Source organism: Budorcas taxicolor, chromosome 14, assembly GCF_023091745.1.
Source record: "Budorcas taxicolor isolate Tak-1 chromosome 14, Takin1.1, whole genome shotgun sequence".
Lineage (NCBI taxonomy): Eukaryota > Metazoa > Chordata > Mammalia > Artiodactyla > Bovidae > Budorcas > Budorcas taxicolor.
Window position 1 is genome coordinate 17,702,289 of NC_068923.1, and position 19,454 is coordinate 17,721,742.

Consider the following 19,454-nt stretch of genomic DNA (forward strand, 5'->3'; position numbering starts at 1 on the left):
GTGGAGCTGTTCTTCTTCCCACTCCCTGCTCTTCCAGGGAGTAATAGAACAAGAATGGAAATGAAAGCCACTAAAAGCTGGAGCGCTCATGACCACAGCTCACATGGCCTGCCCACTTGCCGTGTCCAGCTCTGAGCAAGATACCCACATCCATCCCCTCACTTATCTCATGGGTATCCTCTCACCCAGTCCTCCCAGCCACCCTGCCAAGCAGATCCTGTTCTCTCTTTCATTTTACGAATGAGGGAATCCACGTAAGAGATGTGACAGTTGCCTGAAGTCATAGTTAGGACGTCGGGGAGCTAGGATTGGACCCCAGCGTTCTAGCTCCGAGCAGATGCCCTTAGCTGCTCTCCAAGCCAGGGCAGCAGTAAAGCAGGAGTTCACGTTTACATAGTCCTTCCTTGTGCCAGACTTGCCAGGCGGTGCTCAGTTCAGTTCAGTTCAGTCGCGCAGTCGTGTCCGACTCTTTGCAACCCAATGAATCGCAGCACGCCAGGCCTCCCTGTCCATCACCATCTCCCGGAGTTCACCCAGACTCACGTCCATTGAGTCAGTGATGCCACTCAGCCATCTCATCCTTGGTCGTCCCCTTCTCCTCCTGCCCCCAATCCCTCCCAACATCAGAGTCTTTTCCAATGAGTCAACTCTTCGCATGAGGTGGCCAAAGTACTGGAGCTTCAGCTTTAGCATCATTCCTTCCAAAGAAATCCCAGGGTTTATCTCCTTCAGAATGGACTGGTTGGATCTCCTTGCAGTCCAAGGGACTCTCAAGAGTCGTCTCCAACATCACAGTTCAAAAGCAAAGAATCCACCCGCCAAGGCAGGCAGTGTCTCAGAAGATGCGGGTTTGATCCTTGGGCTGGGAAGATCCCCTGGAGGAGGGCACTGCAACCCACTCCAGTATCATTGCTTGGGAAATCCCATGGACAGAGGAGCCTGGCAGGCTATAGTCCATGGTGTTGCAGAGAGTCAGACACGACTGAGTGACCGAGGACACACTTTCCTTTGTGCCCAGGTCGTCTCACACACTTCCCTGCTTCTGAACTACTGACTTGCGAGTCTCGGTGCTGTTTCTGTTCATATGCCTTGTCTCCTGGTTTAGCCCAGTTCCTTTGGTTCTAAGAACCATACCACAGCTCGTGCTATCCCCAGATCAGGCTGGCCTGCTGCCCTTCTAAAGGAGTGTGTGCAGACAGGTAGCCCCATCTCGCCCAGCTGCTACTTGGGGACCCCAGGCATCCTTCGGCAGTCACCCCAGGGACTTAGGTCAGGCGCTGCAGCTTCATTCACTCCCAGTGCTCTCATCCTGTTCTGTGCACAGCGCGAGGTCCCCTGGGTTTCAGAGGAGGAGCTGTGCACCGCCCCGGACCCCAGTGAATGTGCTATGTCGCTTCAGTTGTGTCCGACTCTTTGTGACCCTATGGACTGTAGCCCCCCAGGCTCCATGGGATTCTCCAGGCAAGAATGACTGGAGTCAGTTGCCATGCCCTCCTCCAGGGGATCTTCCTGAGCCAGGGATTGAACCCACATCTCTTACGTCTCCTGCGTTGGCAGGTGGGTTTTTTACCACTAGTGCCACCTGGGAAACCCAGGCCCCAGGGCCCCTTGCATAACCAGGAGCTGAGTATCCCAAATATCCTTATCTTGGCTTTTCGATTGAAGTCTCAGGGGGACTCCTCTGTTGTTGGAAGAAAAAAAGGTTTTAAATAAATTTCTACTCTCGTTTCCAATTGAAAATGCTCCTTTCTAAACTCAACACGGCTTTTTGTGGTTCCTATAATAGTTCCTAAGGCATACTGAGCACTTACACAAATGGGCAAGGCTCCCGGGCACAGCTTCTCAATGCATCGCCTTCCACAGTCTTCTCAGTGGTCCTGGGAGCCTGAGCTGTGATTGTGTCCAGCTTATAGATGAGGAAACGCAGGCTTGGAGAGGTTCAGACAGTGGACCTGGCTCAAGCTGCTGATGAAAGGGAAAGCAAGTGTTTGAACCTGCCCCGGGAGCCCAGCATGTAGCCGGGTACCCATGAGCCCTTCAGATGAAAGGTGATGGAGAATAAAATGTGCTGTGTCTTTAGGTAGATATCTATGGGAGGAGGAGCAAGGTAGAGGGGATCAAATTTCAAGTTTAGATATTTTTTAAATTGATGAAACAAGATGTATTGTTTGGTCTTATGGAGCTTCCCACAGTCTGAACTCTGCTCACAGAATAGCTCATGGCTTCCTGGTCCCCATGTTTCCTGTACACCCATACTTGGGCCTCAAGGCTGGAGCAAATTCAGGTTTGATCTTTCTGACAAGACTTCACAGGCTGTGTGTCCTTCCAGCAGGAGGTATCTGACGTCTGGCGGTGTCTTGTCTTGACGTTCACAGCCTTTGATGTCCAAGCCTTAGATCAGTTAGCACATCAAGGCTTGCAAATTGGTGCTCTTTCAGTTTAATCAGTTCTTTTATGTATTAGCTCCAGTCCTTCTGTATGGAGAGGTGTTCCCTCATTTATAATTTGGATACCCAGTCGAGCCCTTCTTGTGGAAGGCCGATTATGTTTTCCTATAAATTATTTTCAAATAACAACTCGATTCCCTCAGTTAAGTTCAGTCACTCAGTCGTGTCTGACTCTTTGCGACCCCATGAATCGCAGCACGCCAGGCCTCCCTGTCCATCACCAACTCCCGGAGTTCACTCAGACTCACGTCCATCGAGTCCGTGATGCCATCCAGCCATCTCATCCTCGGTCGTCCCCTTCTCCTCCTGCCCCCAATCCCTCCCAACATCAGAGTCTTTTCCAATGAGTCAACTCTTCGCATGAGGTGGCCAAAGTACTGGAGTTTCAGCTTTAGCATCATTCCTTCCAAAGAAATCCCAGGGCTGATCTCCTTCAGAATGGACTGGTTGGATCTCCTTGCTGCCCAAGGGACTCTCAAGAGTCTTCTCCAACACCACATTTCAAAAGCATCAATTCTTCGGTGCTCAGCTTTTTTCACAGTCCAACTCTCACATCCACACATGAGCACTGGAAAAACCATAGCCTTGACTAGACGGACCTTAGTTGGCAAAGTAATGTCTCTGCTTTTGAATATGCTATCTAGGTTGGTCATAACTTTCCTTCCAAGGAGTAAACGTCTTTTAATTTCATGGCTGCAGTCACCATCTGCAGTGATTTTGGAGCCCCCAAATATAAAGTCTGACACTGTTTCCACTGTTTCCCCATCTATTTGCCATGAAGTGATGGGACCAGATGCCATGATCTTCGTTTTCTGAATGTTGAGCTTTAAGCCAACTTTTTCACTCTCCTCTTTCACTTTCATCAAGAGGCTTTTGAGTTCCTCTTCCCTTTCTGTCATAAGGGTGGCGTCATCTGCATATCTGAGGTGATTGATATTTCTCCCGACAATCTTGATTCCAGCTTGTGCTTCTTCCAGCCCAGCGTTTCATGATGTACTCTGCATAGAAGTTAAATAAGCAGGATGACAATATACAGCCTTGATGTACTCCTTTTCCTATTTGGAACCAGATGTTGTTCCATGTCCAGTTCTAACTGTTGCTTCCTGACCTGCATACAGGTTTCTCACAAGGCAGGTCAAGTGGTCTGGTATTCCCATCTCTTTCAGAATTGTCCACAGTTTATTGTGATCCACACAGTCAAAGGCTTTGGCATAGTCAATAAAGCAGAAATAGATGTTTTTCTGGAACTCTCTTGTTTTTTCCATGATCCAGCGGATGTTGGCAATTTGATCTCTGGTTCCTCTGCCTTTTCTAAAATCAGCTTGAACATCTGGAAGTTCATGGTTCACATATTGCTGAAGCCTGGCTTGGAGAATTTTGAGCATAACTTTACTAGCGTGTGAGATGAGCGCAATTGTGCGGTAGTTTGAGCACAATTGGTTCCCTGGTACTTGGTTCCTTGGTATCTCGCAAAGATGATCAATGAGGTGTTTTTGGTTTTTTATTAATAATTTTAAACTCAGAGTTAAACACATTAAGTTTGTTTTAATGTATGGCAGATATTCTTCCTTTTGCTGTCCAGATTGTCTTATTTTATGCAAATAGGAGCCTCTTCGGGTTGACCCTAAGTGCTTTTGACACAGGTGGCCTAGCAGTCTTTAGGCTTCCCAGGTAGCGCTAGTGGTAAAGAAAACGTGAAAGTGAAAGTTGCTCAGTTGTGTCCAACTCTTTGTGATCCCATGGACTATACAGTCCATGGAATTCTGCAGGCCAGAGTACTGGAGTGGGTAGCCTTTCCCTTCTCCAAGGGGTCTCCCAAGCCAGGGATCGAAGCCAGGTCTCCCACATTGCAGGCAGATTCTTTACCAGCTGAGCCACAGTAGTAAAGAACCTGCCTGCCAATGCAGATGTAAGAGATGCTGGTTGGTAGTTTCCCTGATCCCATTTGGAATGATAGAATGTTCCAGATTTGAATATATTCCTTGTCCAGATCTGGGATCAGTCATTTCTCCAAGGAGTCGTAGTTCCTTTTAAGTGGAACACGGTATCAAAGGCCAAAATATGTGTGTTGCGTAAAGTGACTCTTGAACAAACCCATCAGAGGGTGTGATCTCAGAAATAGGGTCGTTATGGTGGAACACGTGTTTAGGCTTCAGATTTCAGACTGACACTGGGAAGCTGTTACACAATCGCTCCTCCATAGCACACTCCTCTATTTCTTAAAAGTATAGAAGCAAGATAGCTGTGGGAATGCCTGTTATGGGCCAGGCACCGGTCCTGTTCTCTAGTTAGAGGATCTTCTGCTTCTGATCATAGGAGCCAAGGTGATCACCCAGCTTTGTGTTATAAATAAGGAAGCTGAAGCTCAGAAAAACAAAGTAATGTGCTCAAGCTCAAACAATTAATAATTGATGGAACTAAGATTTGAAATGAAGACCTTTTTGACAACCAATTCCATCCTTCACATGTGGATGTTCTATTAAATGACAGATGAGAGGAATCCAACGCTTAGTCTGATGAACAAGCCAAATGCTTGAGGTGCATCTTGGAGTTCAATTTAGAAACAAAAAGTGCCTCTAAAATCTGGCAGCATTCCCCAGGCCAGTTATAAACTGTCCTTAAGCCCTTTCCTTGAGGAGTAAGTATACAGCCTCAATAAGGAGCTACTGTGGTAGGAATGAAATTTGGATGTGTGTATATTGGTCCCCGGGTGCCATTGACCTTCAGCTTGACGAGAGCCTGAAAGCTCATGGAGGGGGAAGTGATCTGTGAGTCGGGGAGATTCTGCGTGGGATTCTGAGTCCATTGTCTCCTCTTAAAAAAAAAAATTACTTATTTATGTTTAGCTGCACTGGATCTTCATTGCTGCACAAGGGCTTTCTCTAGTTGCAGAGAGTGGGGGATACACCCTGATTGCGGCGCTTGGGCAGCCCCCTTTCGGTAGCTTCCCTTGTTGCAGAATATGGACTCAACATGCCTGGGCTTCAGTAGCTGAGGCTCCAGGGCTCCAGAGCAGAGGCTTGGGAGTTGTGCACACAGGCTTAGCTGCACTGTGGCCTGTGGAATCTTCCCAGACCAGGGATTGAACCCGTGTTCCCTGGCTGCCACGCCTGGTGTATGTGAGGCTCTCGGTAAATATTTGCAGAGCGCAATAAGGAAATTATTTCACGTATTGCTCTTAAAGAAATCTTCTGTGAGGGTTGAAAGGGCTGTTTGTGTTTCTTGAGGGGAGTTTTTAGGTTGATATGAGTAAAGTACTAGAGCAGGAAATGGCAACCCACTCCAGTATTCTTGTCTGGAAAATTCCATGGACAGAGGCGCCCTCTGGGGCTCCATAGGCTCCCAAAGTCCATGGAATTGCAGAGTCCCACTGCTGAGCGCCCCCACCGACCCCCGCATTGCGAGGCGGATTCTTGCCCAGTGGACCACCAGGGAAGCCCAGAGCCCACTGTCTTCTTACCTGCTTGACTTAGTCCTCTGAAAGTTTCCACTAGTTTAGTGCTCAACTCTACACTGAAAATGATGCTTATTTTATCTTATCAGGAATTTCTGGGACGTGTTTAATGGGCAGGCTTTTAGGTTACCTGGTCTGTGGTGCTGTCTGGGACCTGTGCCTTTGTGTAAAGGCTCTTCTCCCTCTTTGGGTATCTCGGAGGTTCTCCTGGGCGCCGCTTCAGGGATACACAGGTGCCCAGGACTGAGAGCGGGTGGTGGGGCTTCGCGCATCTGGAGAGTGACTTGTGGTGTGGGGACACACAGGTACCCGGCGCCGACAGCGGGTGGTGGGGCTCCGCGCACCTGGGAACTGAGTCGCGGTGTGGGGACACACAGGTGCCCGGGGCCGAGAGCGGGTGGTGGGGCTCCGCGCACCTGGGGAGTGGCTCGCGGTGTGGGGACACACAGGTGCCTGGGGCCGAGAGCGGGTGGTGGGGCTCCGCGCACCTGGGGACTGAGTCGCGTGTGGGGACACACAGGTGCCCGGGGCCGAGAGCGGGTGGTGGGGCTCCACGCACCTGGGGACTGAGTCGCGGTGTGGGGACACACAGGTGCCCGGGGCCGAGAGCGGGTGGTGGGACTCCCCGCACTTGGGGAGGGACTCACAGTGTGGCGTGGGCTGTCTCCTTGTCTCTTCCAGCCTTTGTTTGATCATCAACGATGAGGATGATAACACTTGATTTTCAAGTTCTCATACCATAAAATTTTAATTTTAGCAGCATGCCGTGTGCTGTGCTCTACTGTGTCTGGCTATTCCCAGGGTGGTGCTGAGTCCTGGAGAGTGTGTGCTGAGTGCCCCCAGGGCAGAGGAGAGAGGGCAGATGGGCCCGGAAGCAATGACAGTACCAGGCCATCCATCCTAGACGGGGTGACCTGGGGGCTGGGGACTGGTTCTAACGAGCCCCCTGGGAGAAGCCTGGGAGACGTCCAGGGGTGTCGACATCTACGCTGGGAACCCACGTGTGGCAAGGAGAACTTGTCCAGGCAGGAGGGCAGGGTGGCGTCTCCTCTGTGGATGTGAAGGCTTGGGGCCCAGGGCCAGTGCTGCTCATTCGAGGCCTGACACTTGACACTAGTGCCTCAGGCAGGGCGCGCATCTTCGGTTCAGCTCGGGAAGCCAGGTTGTAGGCTGCTCACACGTGTGGGATGGCAGACCGTGGTGTGTGTGTGTGTGTGTCTGTATGTGTGCATGCATGTGAGGGAAGGGGTACCGCTGCAGCATCAGCCATGCAGCCCACTCTGGGGAGTCTAGACGTGCCCCTCCCCCTGCCCACCCCGCCCAAGCAAGCAGGGCGTGCAGCACAAGAGTGCTGAAAGGCGGGGTCCACTCCGCACCAGGGCTGGAGATGGGCTAGGCGTCAGACACCCGCTGGGTGCCAGGATGGGGCAGCACCAGTGCAGGGCAGGTGGAGGAGGTTCCAGGGGGATCCCCACACACAGCGATAGTGGGCGCATGAGAGAGGGGGGTGGCACTGTGCCTTACAGATGCAGGAAGCCATGAAAAAGAATGGCATTGCCATCTGCGGCAGCATGGGTGGGCCCAGAGATGGCCACCGTGAGTGAAGGAAGCCAGGCGGAGAAGGGGACAGAGCACGTGATGCCCTTTATACGTGGGATCTGAAAAGGAAGGATGCAATTGAACTTACGGAACAAAACAGACTCACAGACTTCCGGTGGCCTGGGGGAAGCGATGGGAGGGAGGGGCAGCTTGAGTTTGGGGTGGGCATGTACACTCTGCTGTATTTAAAATAGATGGTCAGCAAGGACCTACTGGATAGCACAGGGGGCTCTGCTCAAGGCTCTGTGACAGCCCGCCTGGGAGGGGAGTTTGGGGGAGAATGGATACGTGTATATGTATGGCTGAGTCCCTTTGCTGTCCACCTGAAACTACCACAACACTGTTAATCAATTATACCCTGATACAACACTAAAAAGCTTTTCCTTAAAAACAGATGGGAGGGCGTTAGCTTTTCCTTAAGGACCCAGCCTTAGAGATAAACACCACAGCACATTTAAACAGACGTTTCACTTCCAGTTTGCTTACTTACTTGTTTGTTTGTTTCTTAGGGCCCCTCTGGACCACCAGGAGAGAAAGGTCCTCCGGTACAGTATGACTTAAATACAGGGCTGTGTCTTGATGGAGAAATGATGCACTAATCAAAGCCATTTGAAGTTGGAGGGGTCAGCAAAGACAGTAGTTTAAAAAAAATCTTTAACGTTATACAGTGAAGACTCTCCGAGATACAGGCGCTCACCTGCGGGACGGTGGAGTCGGGAGGTAGGCTGTCCAGTGCCCTGAGCTCCAGTGACAGCTGGGCAGGCTGGCACTGCCTTTGCTTTTTGCCACCTCTGCTTCCCTCTGGACGGACGGCTGTGGTTTCACGCATGTCATCATGTTGCCAGAGGAAGTAATTTTGAATCCCAGCTTCACTGCCCCCAGCCGCAGAGCCAGGAGCCAGTGAGGGTGCTCTCTTCATCTGTGAGGCGGGCGGGAAGGTCTAGAAAGATTGATTCCTGCAGGAAGTGAGATCCATAATTGAAAGATGATTTGGGCCGACTCCTGATACCACTTAGAAATTGTCAGCAGGATGGCAACGACTTTCCAATAAAAAATAGCTAACAGTCACCCGAGTGCTGGGCTCTGCACTGGGCCTCTCACAGTCTGTCCAGCCAGCGGGCCCCCTGAGGCTGGTAATCAACCCTGCACCCGGGGTGAGCTCAGGCCCGTCTCACTGCAGGAGTAGGAAGGGGGCCTGCGAAGGGGGCCTGGGCAGTGAGCATCATGGGGAAGGTTTTCCAGAGCATTCTCTCTGTGTGTTGAAGACAGCCACTCCTCAAGCCTTGGCTGCTCTCACATACCTCCATCCCATCTGATTGCTCAGAGCACCAGGCGGTTGGACAAGGAGAACCAACCTAGGCAAGGGGGCCCTTGGTTTTTAAGTGTCGGGGGATGTCTTCTTTTTCTTCAGGGATCTCGAGGCCCACCTGGGTTTCCCGGCCCCCAGGGACCAGCTGGCCAGGATGTAAGTAAAGGCAAGGGGTGTGGCTTGTGTCCCCACTGATCCCCCGCCGCACCCCCCCCCCCCCCGCCCCGCCCCGGCCTCCATGACCAGGAAACCGCTGGAGGAGCTGTTTTCTGCACCGAGCCCTGCCCGCTCCCCCAGGAGCATGTTGAGTGTTTGGCCCCTCTGTCCACGGTGGCCTCTAAGTGTGTGTTGTGTGCTTGCACTTCTTTTGCTTCTGTGTGATGCTGTCAGAACCATGTGAGTTCCTGGGTATATCCCACACAACACCTCCTGCTGTTTTGCCCTCCTCTGGTTCAAAGTTGGTCCTTCTGCCTGGGTTTGGAAAAAGATGGCCGGAGTTGAAGATCAGATGTGTGAGTGTGTGTCCACATGTGCACACACATGTACACAGTTTCAATTTTGTGTTTTGGAAAGGAGTTCTGAGAGGGGTGGCTTACTGTTCTGAACATTTGCCCAGGTTGATATATCCTGAGAAGCTCTGGGTCTTCAGCTGAGGTTGGAAGCCGTGAGTTTTTGTTCGTGCCAGTCTTCACGATCGGGTGATCTGTTTTCTCCTGAGTTGCACTTGGCAGAGAGAGAGGTTGAGGGAGAGAGTGGGCAGAGTGGATCAGTATTATGTGCTTAGCAGAATTAAAGTTTTTCTTTCTTTCTTCTTTTAGGGTGTACCAGGAAATCCAGGAGAAAGAGGGCCTCCTGGCAAACCAGTATGTCATCTAACTGTTCTGGATGAATCTTGACCATCAGAGGTTCAGCCAGCAACTCGGATGGCTCAAGAAGCTTTAAGAAGGGGCTTTATACAGAGCTGTGGGCGGAGGGAACTAATCAGAGGTGGCTGTGATGCCCAGAGATAAACACAGAGGGAAGCCAGTACTACCTTGCGCCCATCTTCAGAGCCAAGAGAAAGCGGGAACGGTGGGGACAAGGCTACCAGATGGGAGTGGAAATTGTGGGTTCACAGCCACTGCCAGGAAGCCTGGCCAGAGGCTGGGAGGGAGCAGTGCCCCCCGCCCGGTTTCCCCGTGTGCCTCTCTTTGGGCCAGCTCACCTGAGCGCCAGAGGCAGGGAGTCCCTGATACCCCCAGGACTTGGAGCAGTACAGAAAGGGATGGATGGGGACCTGGAGGTGAGCAAATGGACAGGAGCCACTTCTTGTCCATGGCTAGTTCCTCACTGGCCTGTGTCTTGCCCTTTTTCTCAGTAATGTCGGTTCCTTCTGGTTTCCCCCCTGTTAGAGTAGAAGCTTCCTTTCTTCTCTCGTAAGGAGAGCTACAGGAGCTTGTGCAGGACGAGACAGTCCTGAGCACCTGGTCCCGGGCAGCATGGCCATGCTCTTGGCTCTGGCAGACTTCCCTCTTGTGCAGTGAATCCCCTCTGGGAGCCCAGCCCCCAGATTAAGTTACCAATGCCAGAGATGCTCCAAAGGCTTAGCCAGCTAACCAGGCTACCAGTGGGCCCTCCAGGGAAGGAGCAGTGAGGATGAGCGGGTCTGGGTGGGCGGGAAGCCTCTGGGAAGATACAGGAGAAATCAGCCCTTTGAAACCTGCTGCCCGAAAAGGAAGAGACAGTGGCAGCCACGACTGGGGAGTCCCAGGCCTCGAGACTGGTTTCAGAAGCCAGGGAACTCCCTGGGCAGAGGCTCGCCCTCAGGATGGCCGTCTGTCTGCTCTGTGAGCCCAGCCTGCTGCAAGTGTCAGTCAGGCAAAGACCCAAGACCTGGAGGTGCCCCTAAGGGCGTGAGCGTCTGTCTCTGCCTTGTCCAGGCTGCTGGGAACAGCAGACACCTGGACGGGCATCCTGGTCTCCTAGAAGGGTCCTGAAACTTCACTAAGACCCGCCAGAAGGGTGAGGGAAAAGTCTCGCTGGAGGTTGGGGGTACTTATTCATATGTTCCTCCTCCTCCATGGAGTCAGATTTGCAGCAGCCAAATAAAGCTCACAGAATCCAACCTGGTACCCAAGTGCCAGGCCCTGGTGAAGTGGGTGGAAGAGTAAGGTTCAGGCCAAAGGCTGAAGGGGTTCAGATGACCTCTGCCAAATCCAGACCTTGACACCTCTGCAGAGAGAAGTGCGTCCGCAGAGTCCAGTGGACAGGATGGGCTCACCTTGACGTGTCTCAGCTGGTTTCCGGCAGAGACAGAGAGCATCGGTCTCTCTTTACTATCTTTAAGTTCACAGAACGCCCTCCCCCTACGTGGTCCCGGGTACTGCTGAGTCACTGTCAGGGTCTCTGGTCTCGATAATCAGACCAGTCACGTTCTCAGGGGTCCCCAGGACTCCCCTCAGGTTCAGTGACTCACCAGAAGGGCTCCCAGAGCTCGGGAGAGCTATTACACTCAGGATGATCGTTTATCCCAGGGAAGGAGCCCCCGAGACACGAGGCTGAGGCCTCCACGTGTCCCCTCCCCACACTCGGCTCTCCCAGAAGTTGTGTGTAATCCGAGTCCATGGGGGTGACCCTGAGTGGTCTGAAATTCAGCGGGTGTTGCCATCGAGGGACGCTCACCCAGACCAGGCGTGCCTCCCTGGGTGGTCTTGGTTACTCCACTGTCTCCCGCCCTCCCAGAGGTCAGACTGGCCCCAGGCCCCGACCCTAGAGGACACTGTTAACTGCATGGCCCAAGGCCCTGGGTAAACCCAGAGGTCAGACTGGCCCCAGGCCCCCACCCTGGAGGACACTGTTAACTGCATGGCTCAAGGCCCTGGGTAAACAAAGGCACTCTTATCAGGCAGGGCATTCCAAGGATTTAGTAGCCATCTCTCCAGAGCAGCCGGGCCAGACCTGTCTTGGGAATGTTCAGGGTTGGGACAACCAAAGCCTCTCCTGCGGTCACCAGCCCCCGAGGGTGGACAGTGGGCCCAGGGCGGGGTTTTCCCAGGGCTGCACCCCTAGAATCCCTGTAGCAGGAGCCCCCTGTCCACCCTTGGGTGCTCTAGAAGCAGAGCCTTTGGTGGAGATTCTTGTGCCCAATGATTGATTAAGGTGAAACCTGTTAAGATTGAAGAAAACAGGGCATGGTGGGGGAAGAGGCGATCAAAGCTGTGGGTTCAGCCGGAATCTAGCCTCAGCCTGATCCCACAGGGAGCTCTCGGGTGTGAGTAGCAACTAGAGCTAGCCCGTCAGGAAGTGATTCTTACTCACCTCCACGTCAGCCCATCATCAGTGGCTGTGTAGCTGACGTCTCTGTGACCAGCCAGCCAGCGTCCTGGCAGCAGGTGGTTGGTTCCCAGGAGGTAATGACGGCCTGGGCAGGGCACAGACTCTCTCTCTTCACCCCAGCAATTCCCACCCGTCAACAACAGACTGGCCACTGCCCCCGCACCGGCCTTGCTCCTGTGTGTTCAGACCTCTCTAAGGAGGCCCACAGAAATGGGTCACAATCGGGTATTAATTAAATTATCCCCCAGGGCACACTGTACCTAGATGGGAAATCCACCCCTTCTTCTCTTCTAACTGATGCCCAGCCGTGCTCATAGAGCTCCAACTCTACAGAGGGCTCAAATGACAGCGGAAAAATAGCCCCAAGAATACAAGGCCAGCAGCATAAAAATCTCCCAATTTGTAAAAGAAAAAAAAAATCCCATTTTGGACAGTATGAATCTTGCGTTATTAATTTGCCCGGGAAAACATGCAATGTCAAAATAAAACCCCTCTCCCCTTTTAAAGTTTTACTCAATTAGCATGTGGCACAGATTGGCCTTCCTCCCCAGGGTCGGTCTCCAATCACTAAGGGTGTTCTAGGCTTTGTCCAGCAGATGCAGCCTAGGCAAGCTTTCCCTGTAGGTGAGGGGCCCCTTCAGAACCTCCGACTCTGACTCATTCCGACCCCAGTCTCTCTCAGGTGGTGTCCTCTTGCAACCCAGGGCAGTGATTGAATACTTGAGCATTTCAGCTTAGGAAGCATGACGTACACCCAGCCAGTGCCAAGGTTATCCTATGCAAACTTACACAATGCCTCTGCCACTGTCTGCAGCCACAGGATGTGGCAGAAACCCCATGGAGTCAGGGAAAGTGGGGAAGCCAGGAAATTGTCTCTGTAACAGGCTAGACTGGATAAACCTGGACTCAGTCAGAAGGAACCAGCCACCACAAGTCTAATAGTGGTCCCAGGCTTCCCACATTCTGGAGGAAGCCTGCCACCTTCCCTCTGGACTGTGGGCTCTCTGGCACTCCTTGTCCACTGCAACGTGCAGAAGTTTGCAGAGCAGCACACCAGTGTCCAGTCCTTACCTGAGAATCCCTCGTCCCTTCAGCGTCTGCCTCTGCATTTCCATTTTCCTTCCCAGCTTCATGTCCCTTGCACCCCAGGGTGAACCCAGCCTCCACTCCACTTGGGCTCTGGGCCAGCCACAGTCATAATATGTCCCTTCCCAACTCACCATGGGTTTGAGTGTGAACTCAGTGACCTGCAGACTCCTTCACGCCTTCAGGGGCTTTGTAATTACTCCTGATTTCTGAACTCTCCTTCCTGAAGTTAGAGACTTCCAACTCATAAAGACGAATGAGGCTTAAAATGCTATTTCACCTGGGGGAGCTGAAGGAATTACTTTAGATTCATGCTAGGTTGTGAATGACAGGTAGCGGCAGCTATTACCCTCCTGGAGTAAAGGACAACCCGCCCCCTTTGTCTTCCACAGTACCCATAGGACCTGCTGGTGGTGATGGAAGAGGGAGGAGGGGCCAGGAGGAGAGAGAAAGGGCCAAGAAGACCGGACCAGAAAGTCTGATGTTAGTTAGGACTGCTCAGAAGAGTCTGCCTGTGGTTCCCAAGTGTGGGGCGTAGACCAGGCTCTTTGTGTCCTGTGTAGACATGTCACCTGTTACAGTCACATTTTGAAGGTTACTCGCTGCAGAAGCATGGAATATGCAGTGTGTGCTCGTGTGTATGTATTTATTTATTTTTACTTTGACAGGGCCCCTCTTCAGTACTGTCTCCAGGGGACGTAAATCTCTTGGTGAAGGTAAAAACATAAATGTGCATGCGTTTTGAGAGTTGTGACGGGGAGACTGGAGGTGTCAATAATATGGTCTTTTTTTTTTTTTTTTGTCTGAGCAACTACGTTAGAGTATAAACAACTATAACAACATTTGTTGAGAACATGCCGTGCCAGCAATGCTCTAAAATTCACTGTCCAGCACAGAAGTCACTGGCCACATGTGTGAATTTAAACTTGTTTAATTTAATGAAAAAAAAAAGATGCCTGCCTTTGGTCACACTAGCTACATCCTAAGTAGTTACTTGCCACCTGTGGCTAGTGGCTGTCTTATTGGACAATAAGATCCATTGTCACGGGAAATCCTTCCGGGTGGTACTATGGTTAACGCTTCACCTGCATCTCTCGTGTCTGCAATCGCTCCGTGAGGTTGGTACCATTTATGTTCTCGTTTTGCTTGTTAGTAGCTCAGTCATGTCAGACTCTTTGAAACCTCATGGTCTGCAACCTGCCAGGCCCCTCTGTCCATGGGATTCTCCAGGCAAGAACACTGCAGTGGTTAACCATTCCCTTCTCCAGGGGATTTTAAGACTATCCTGCTGTGTTTCTGGTGCAGTTAGCACATCTGGCGATTAACCGAAAGGTTGGTGGTTTGAGGCTACCCAGGGATGTGTGTCACCCTTTATAGGGCCTCGCTGGTGGCTCAGACAGTAAAGAATCTGCCTGCAATGCTGCAGACCCGGGTTTGATCCCTGCATCCAGGCGATCCCCTGGAGAAGGGAATGGCAACCCCCTCCAGTATTCTTGCCTGGAGAATCCCATGGACAGAGGAGCCTGGCGGGTTATAGTCCATGGGGTCACAAACAGTCAGATAAGACTTAGTGACTAGCACTTTGTTTGTTAGAAACCTGAGTCACTATGAGGGTCAGCAACTTTCTGGAAGTAGAATCCACTCCTCAACGAGTCCAGAGACTTACTTTGGACCCCACACAGGACTGCGTCCTAGGGTTCTGAAAAGACAATCCTGGGCAGAATCCAGCAGGTTGGGGGAGGATCCTGCTGGTGCCAGGTCCAGGGCACAGGCGCCAAGTGGTGGAGTGAGCTGCTGGGCCCTTGGCCAGGCGGAGTCTGGATCCGAGCGCAGTCAGAGCTCATCGTCAGAACCACAGCACCTTCTCTCTGGGGGGCAGGGGACAGGAGCTGAGAGAGCTCGGTTGAGATAGGGCGTGGAGAGTTGGCTGCCTGGGAGCTCGGCCAGGGACGTCGGATCTAGAACGGAGAAGAAGAGGGACAGGCAGGACAGGGCGGGTAAGATCCATGTTTCCGGAAGAGCGGTCCTGTGGCCACACACGTCAGGGACCATTTGCTGCCTCTGTTCTCAGCCTTGGTCTGAACTTTGGGTGGAGCCGGGCCCTGCCTTTTGTGTGACCGCCCCCTCCCTCATCTCCTATCTTCTAAAAACCACTTGGGAGGCATTTGAAAGCACCTGTTTCTTGCATGAGAGCAAGGGAGGAGAGCAAAAGGAAAAAGGAAACCTCAGAAGCCTGGCGCTTTTCATCTCTCTACACATTGAGATGCCTTGATGGAAAATGATACATTTTACTTAAAAATGAGGAGTGGAGCAATCTTTCTTGGTTTTTACTGACAAGAGGAAGATTCTTTTTTTTTTTTTTTTCACAACCAGGACATGGCAAGAAATCACTGTCTATTGATTCAAGTCCTGTTTAGTACAGGCTTTTTAGTCTAGGTGATTTTCCCCTAATTCTGTCCCACTGGGAAGGCATTGGGTTTGCCTCGGTTCTTGTCCACCACCTCCCCTTAAGGATTATAGCCTCAAAGGTCCCAGTCTTTAAGGCAGAGATAACAGGAGTGACTGCTGTGTGCTTTACAGCTGCAGCATTGAGACAGATATTTAGTCAGATTGATACTTCTGACCTGCCAAAGGATGTAGCTGCCAGGAGCTGCAGAGAGAATGCGAGCACCTACATTCCGGGCAGCACCTCACACTCCCTGGCCTTCCACAGCTGTGCTTGCCTGGAAACCCTGTAGATGAGAGCCTGGCCCTCGTGGGTCTGCCCGGGTCTGCAGAGTCACTGTCCTGGCTCCCTAATTTATAATCACCCACTGCCATCTTGATGTCGGTTAAAGCCTGACGGGCTGTCTGGTCCAGGTGGCTAGTGGGGGAACCCTCTCTTGCTGAGAAGGCATCTTTCATTACAGAAAATTTGCCGCCTCTTGGTCATTGGAAGCCTGCCTGAGTAGAAACTTCGTATTCTAAGAGTTCCTGTTTACTAAACTTCCATGGTTGGATCTGTGCCCGAGAGGTCCTCCTCAAGGCCTCTCCATTAGACGATTCCCAGGATAAATATTGTTTCACCCAATCCCTGCCAACAACCCAGTTACTGTTGTCGTTCAGTTGCTCAGTTGTGTCTGACTTTGTGACCCCATGGACTTGCAGCACGCCAGGCTTCCCTGTCCTTCACCATCTCCCAGAGTTTGCTCAAACGCATGTCCATTGAGTCAATGATTCCATCCAACCATCTCATCCTCTGTCATCCCCTTCTCTTCCTGCCTTCAGTCTTTGCCAGAACCAGGGTTTTTTCCAGTGAGTCAGCTCTTCACATCAGGTGGCCAAAGTACTGGAGGTTCAGCCTCAGCATCAGTCCTTCCAATGAATATGCAGGGTTTATTTCCTTTAGGATTGACTGGTTTAATCTCCTTGCTGTCCAAGGAGCTCCCAAGAGTCTTCTCCAGCACCACAGTTTGAAAGCATCAATTCTTTGGTGCATAGCCTTCTTTATGGTCCAACTCTCACATCCATACATGACTACTGGAAAAACCATGGCTTTGACTAGATGGACTTTGGGTACCATTACCTGCTGCCTTTTGCAGAGCAGGAGGCAGGTATGGATGGGCCAGACACTTGTTCAAGGTGACAGAGCTGGATGGTGGCAGAGCCAACACTCACTCCCAGTGTGACCAGCTCCAGTTCCTCATGCTCTCGACCCCTCTGCTACGTGACTTCATCTCTGCGTGTGTCCGAGCTTCCTGACAGCCTCCTGATGCAGAACAGGCAGGCAGTGAGTTCCTTGGCTGTCAGCTCAAGGTGTGAGGTACAGGCTGCACACTTGGCATGAACGTGCACTGAAGGTTCAGGAATCCAGCAGAAGTTTGCATGAGATGATCTGGAGATGATTTCTGTGCCTGGCAAGAGGCCGCAGCATCCCTCCAGGGTGATGCAGTTTTGAGCGCTTGCTTGCTCTGCTGTCCTGCACCAAATACAATGACACAGGGTTTGCTGAAAATGTCTCAGGAAATAGGAAGGGGATGGAGACAAAGGGGAGTCTGCATTTACACACTGGAGCTTGAAACATGCTAGGTGCTTCATATGTATTAAATTTTGCACTCTCTCCCAAGGTAGGAGAAAGAGCCTCGTTAACAGATATGGAAGTGACTCCAAGGAACTAAAGTGGCTTGCCTGAGATGACTCAGTTAAGTGGAAGAGTAGGGAGCAGAATTGATGATCAGGGTCATCTCTGATCTGCCAGTGGGAAAAGGGAGGAAAATTAGAGCTGAAACCACAGGGATGCACTTGACAGCTGAAACTCCTGTGTTCTTGCCATGCATTTCTCCCCAGAATCTGAGGTTCTCATCTCACAGATAGGGAGACTGAGGCTTGGAAAGGTGTAGCCGTGAACCCCAAGTGGGCAGAGGCTTCACTGTGGTCTGGGCAAGCCCATCCAGCTGGACACACAACTCTGGCTGGTGATGGGGACGGAGAAAATTCCACCTATGGGTCCTCTTGAGTTCCTGTGGTGGGACTAAACATTGGCACAAGACATTAACAGGCGCAAAATAAGTTTTAATTTGTGTACATGGAGATCTCCTAGAAATGAGACCCAAAAAGAGGCCAAAACAGGCAGCTTTCATACTTCGTAGATAAAGACATAAGACATTTGTGAAGAATTGACAGGGCAAAGAAACATAGGCTTTGGGTGCTTAATTAGTGAAGACTTTAAGCAGAGCTTGGGTTCAGGGTAGTAAATTAAAACTGAAGATTTATACAGGCTTCTTGGCCCTGAAATCCCTGTTTCTGGGGATAAAGGTGTCCTCCCACCTCCAAGCCCCTTTCACGTGACAGGTTTATTTCCTGTTTTTCAGTTTATTTCCTGTTTTAAGGAAGACAGAAGTATCAATATCTGTCTTACACTGACCATTTCTTAAGTAACTTTAATTCACAATAATTAATATGCCACTGAGACGTGTTTGGGGGCAGTCCGCCTGGGTCCCAGGGCTAATGTCCAGATGAGTGAGGTGTCCCAGGTCAGGAGGGGCTGGGGTCCCACAGGCACAGGGGCAAAGGGAGCCTTAGTGAGAGAGTGAGTTGGAGGCTGGTCTTGCCCTGTGCGCACTGGATTCCAGGACCAGGTCCGTATGTTAAGTCCAGCACCTTCTCTAGCAAGTCTGGGGGCTGCCCTGGCCATCAGGAAACAAAGCTCACAGGATGTGTGACTAATTAGACATGCTCAGGCTGACTTATCCACGCCAGAAATTGACACGAAATGAGAAAACAGTGAGATCTTGTCTTAGATGCGATCACTTTCTGCTGTGGATCCGACTGTACCCTCCAAGTCCAAAATTTCTTTGTGTCTGGACATCCTTCTGCAACCAACCTAGCCCCGCTTCCATGCATCCTGTGTCTGGGGTTGCCCTATTTCACAGATATATCCTATTTTAAGTAACTGTAGAGACGGTCTAGGAATAGAAGAGTTTCTCCCTAGTCTGCCACCCTTCCAAACAGCAGCAACTGAAGACAGTGCCCTTCAGCTCACCTCATTTGCCATTTCTTCACATACCCAACATTTCGTTCCCCTCAACATTTCAACCAGCTTCTGAAACCACCCACTAAAGGGAGATGGCACTAGGAGTGTGAAGGTCAATTGGTGGTGGTTGATTGGGTTGGCTGGGCACCTCACGGAGCTCATGCTCTGTGGAAGATTATTTGCTATAAATCGGACATACAGAGATAAAGCAACTCTACTTTTGTTCTTGAAGAGCTCACACATTTTTTTTTTTTTTTGGCTTGGTGGGGAGGGCATGGAGCTATAAAGAGACCACTCTATAGTGAGGTGCTTCTGTAGGAGGAATTCCTGGGTCCTCAGGGGCAGAAGCATACCCCCAGTGTGAAGCAATCAGGAGGGCTTCTTGGAGTAGGACACCTCTAAAGAAATATCAAAGATTGAGTAGGTGTGAGCATGGGAAATAGATGGGGAAACAGTGGAAACAGTGTCAGACTTTATTTTTGGGGGCTCCAAAATCACTGCAGATGGTGATTGCAGCCATGAAATTAAAAGACACTCCTTGGAAGAAAAGTTATGACCAACCTAGATAGCATATTCAAAAGCAGAGACATTACTTTGCCGACTAAGGTCCGTCTAGTCTAGGCTATGGTTTTTCCTGTGGTCGTGTATGGATGTGAGAGTTGGACTGTGAAGAAGGCTGAGCGCCGAAGAATTGATGCTTTTCAACTGTGGTGTTGAAGAAGACTCTTGAGA

At 51.2% G+C, this 19,454-nt stretch overlaps 1 protein-coding gene across 1 annotated transcript in view; it reads left to right on the forward strand.

Annotated features, from left to right (window-relative positions):
- Window positions 1–19,454, forward strand: part of COL22A1 (collagen type XXII alpha 1 chain) — a 201,486-nt gene that overhangs the window by 136,676 nt on the left and 45,356 nt on the right. The window contains exons 40-43 of the mRNA XM_052651665.1: window positions 8,010–8,045; window positions 8,912–8,965; window positions 9,628–9,672; window positions 13,879–13,926. Of these exons, the coding sequence (XP_052507625.1) occupies window positions 8,010–8,045; window positions 8,912–8,965; window positions 9,628–9,672; window positions 13,879–13,926 (183 nt within the window). The remainder of the gene's footprint in view (window positions 1–8,009; window positions 8,046–8,911; window positions 8,966–9,627; window positions 9,673–13,878; window positions 13,927–19,454) is intronic.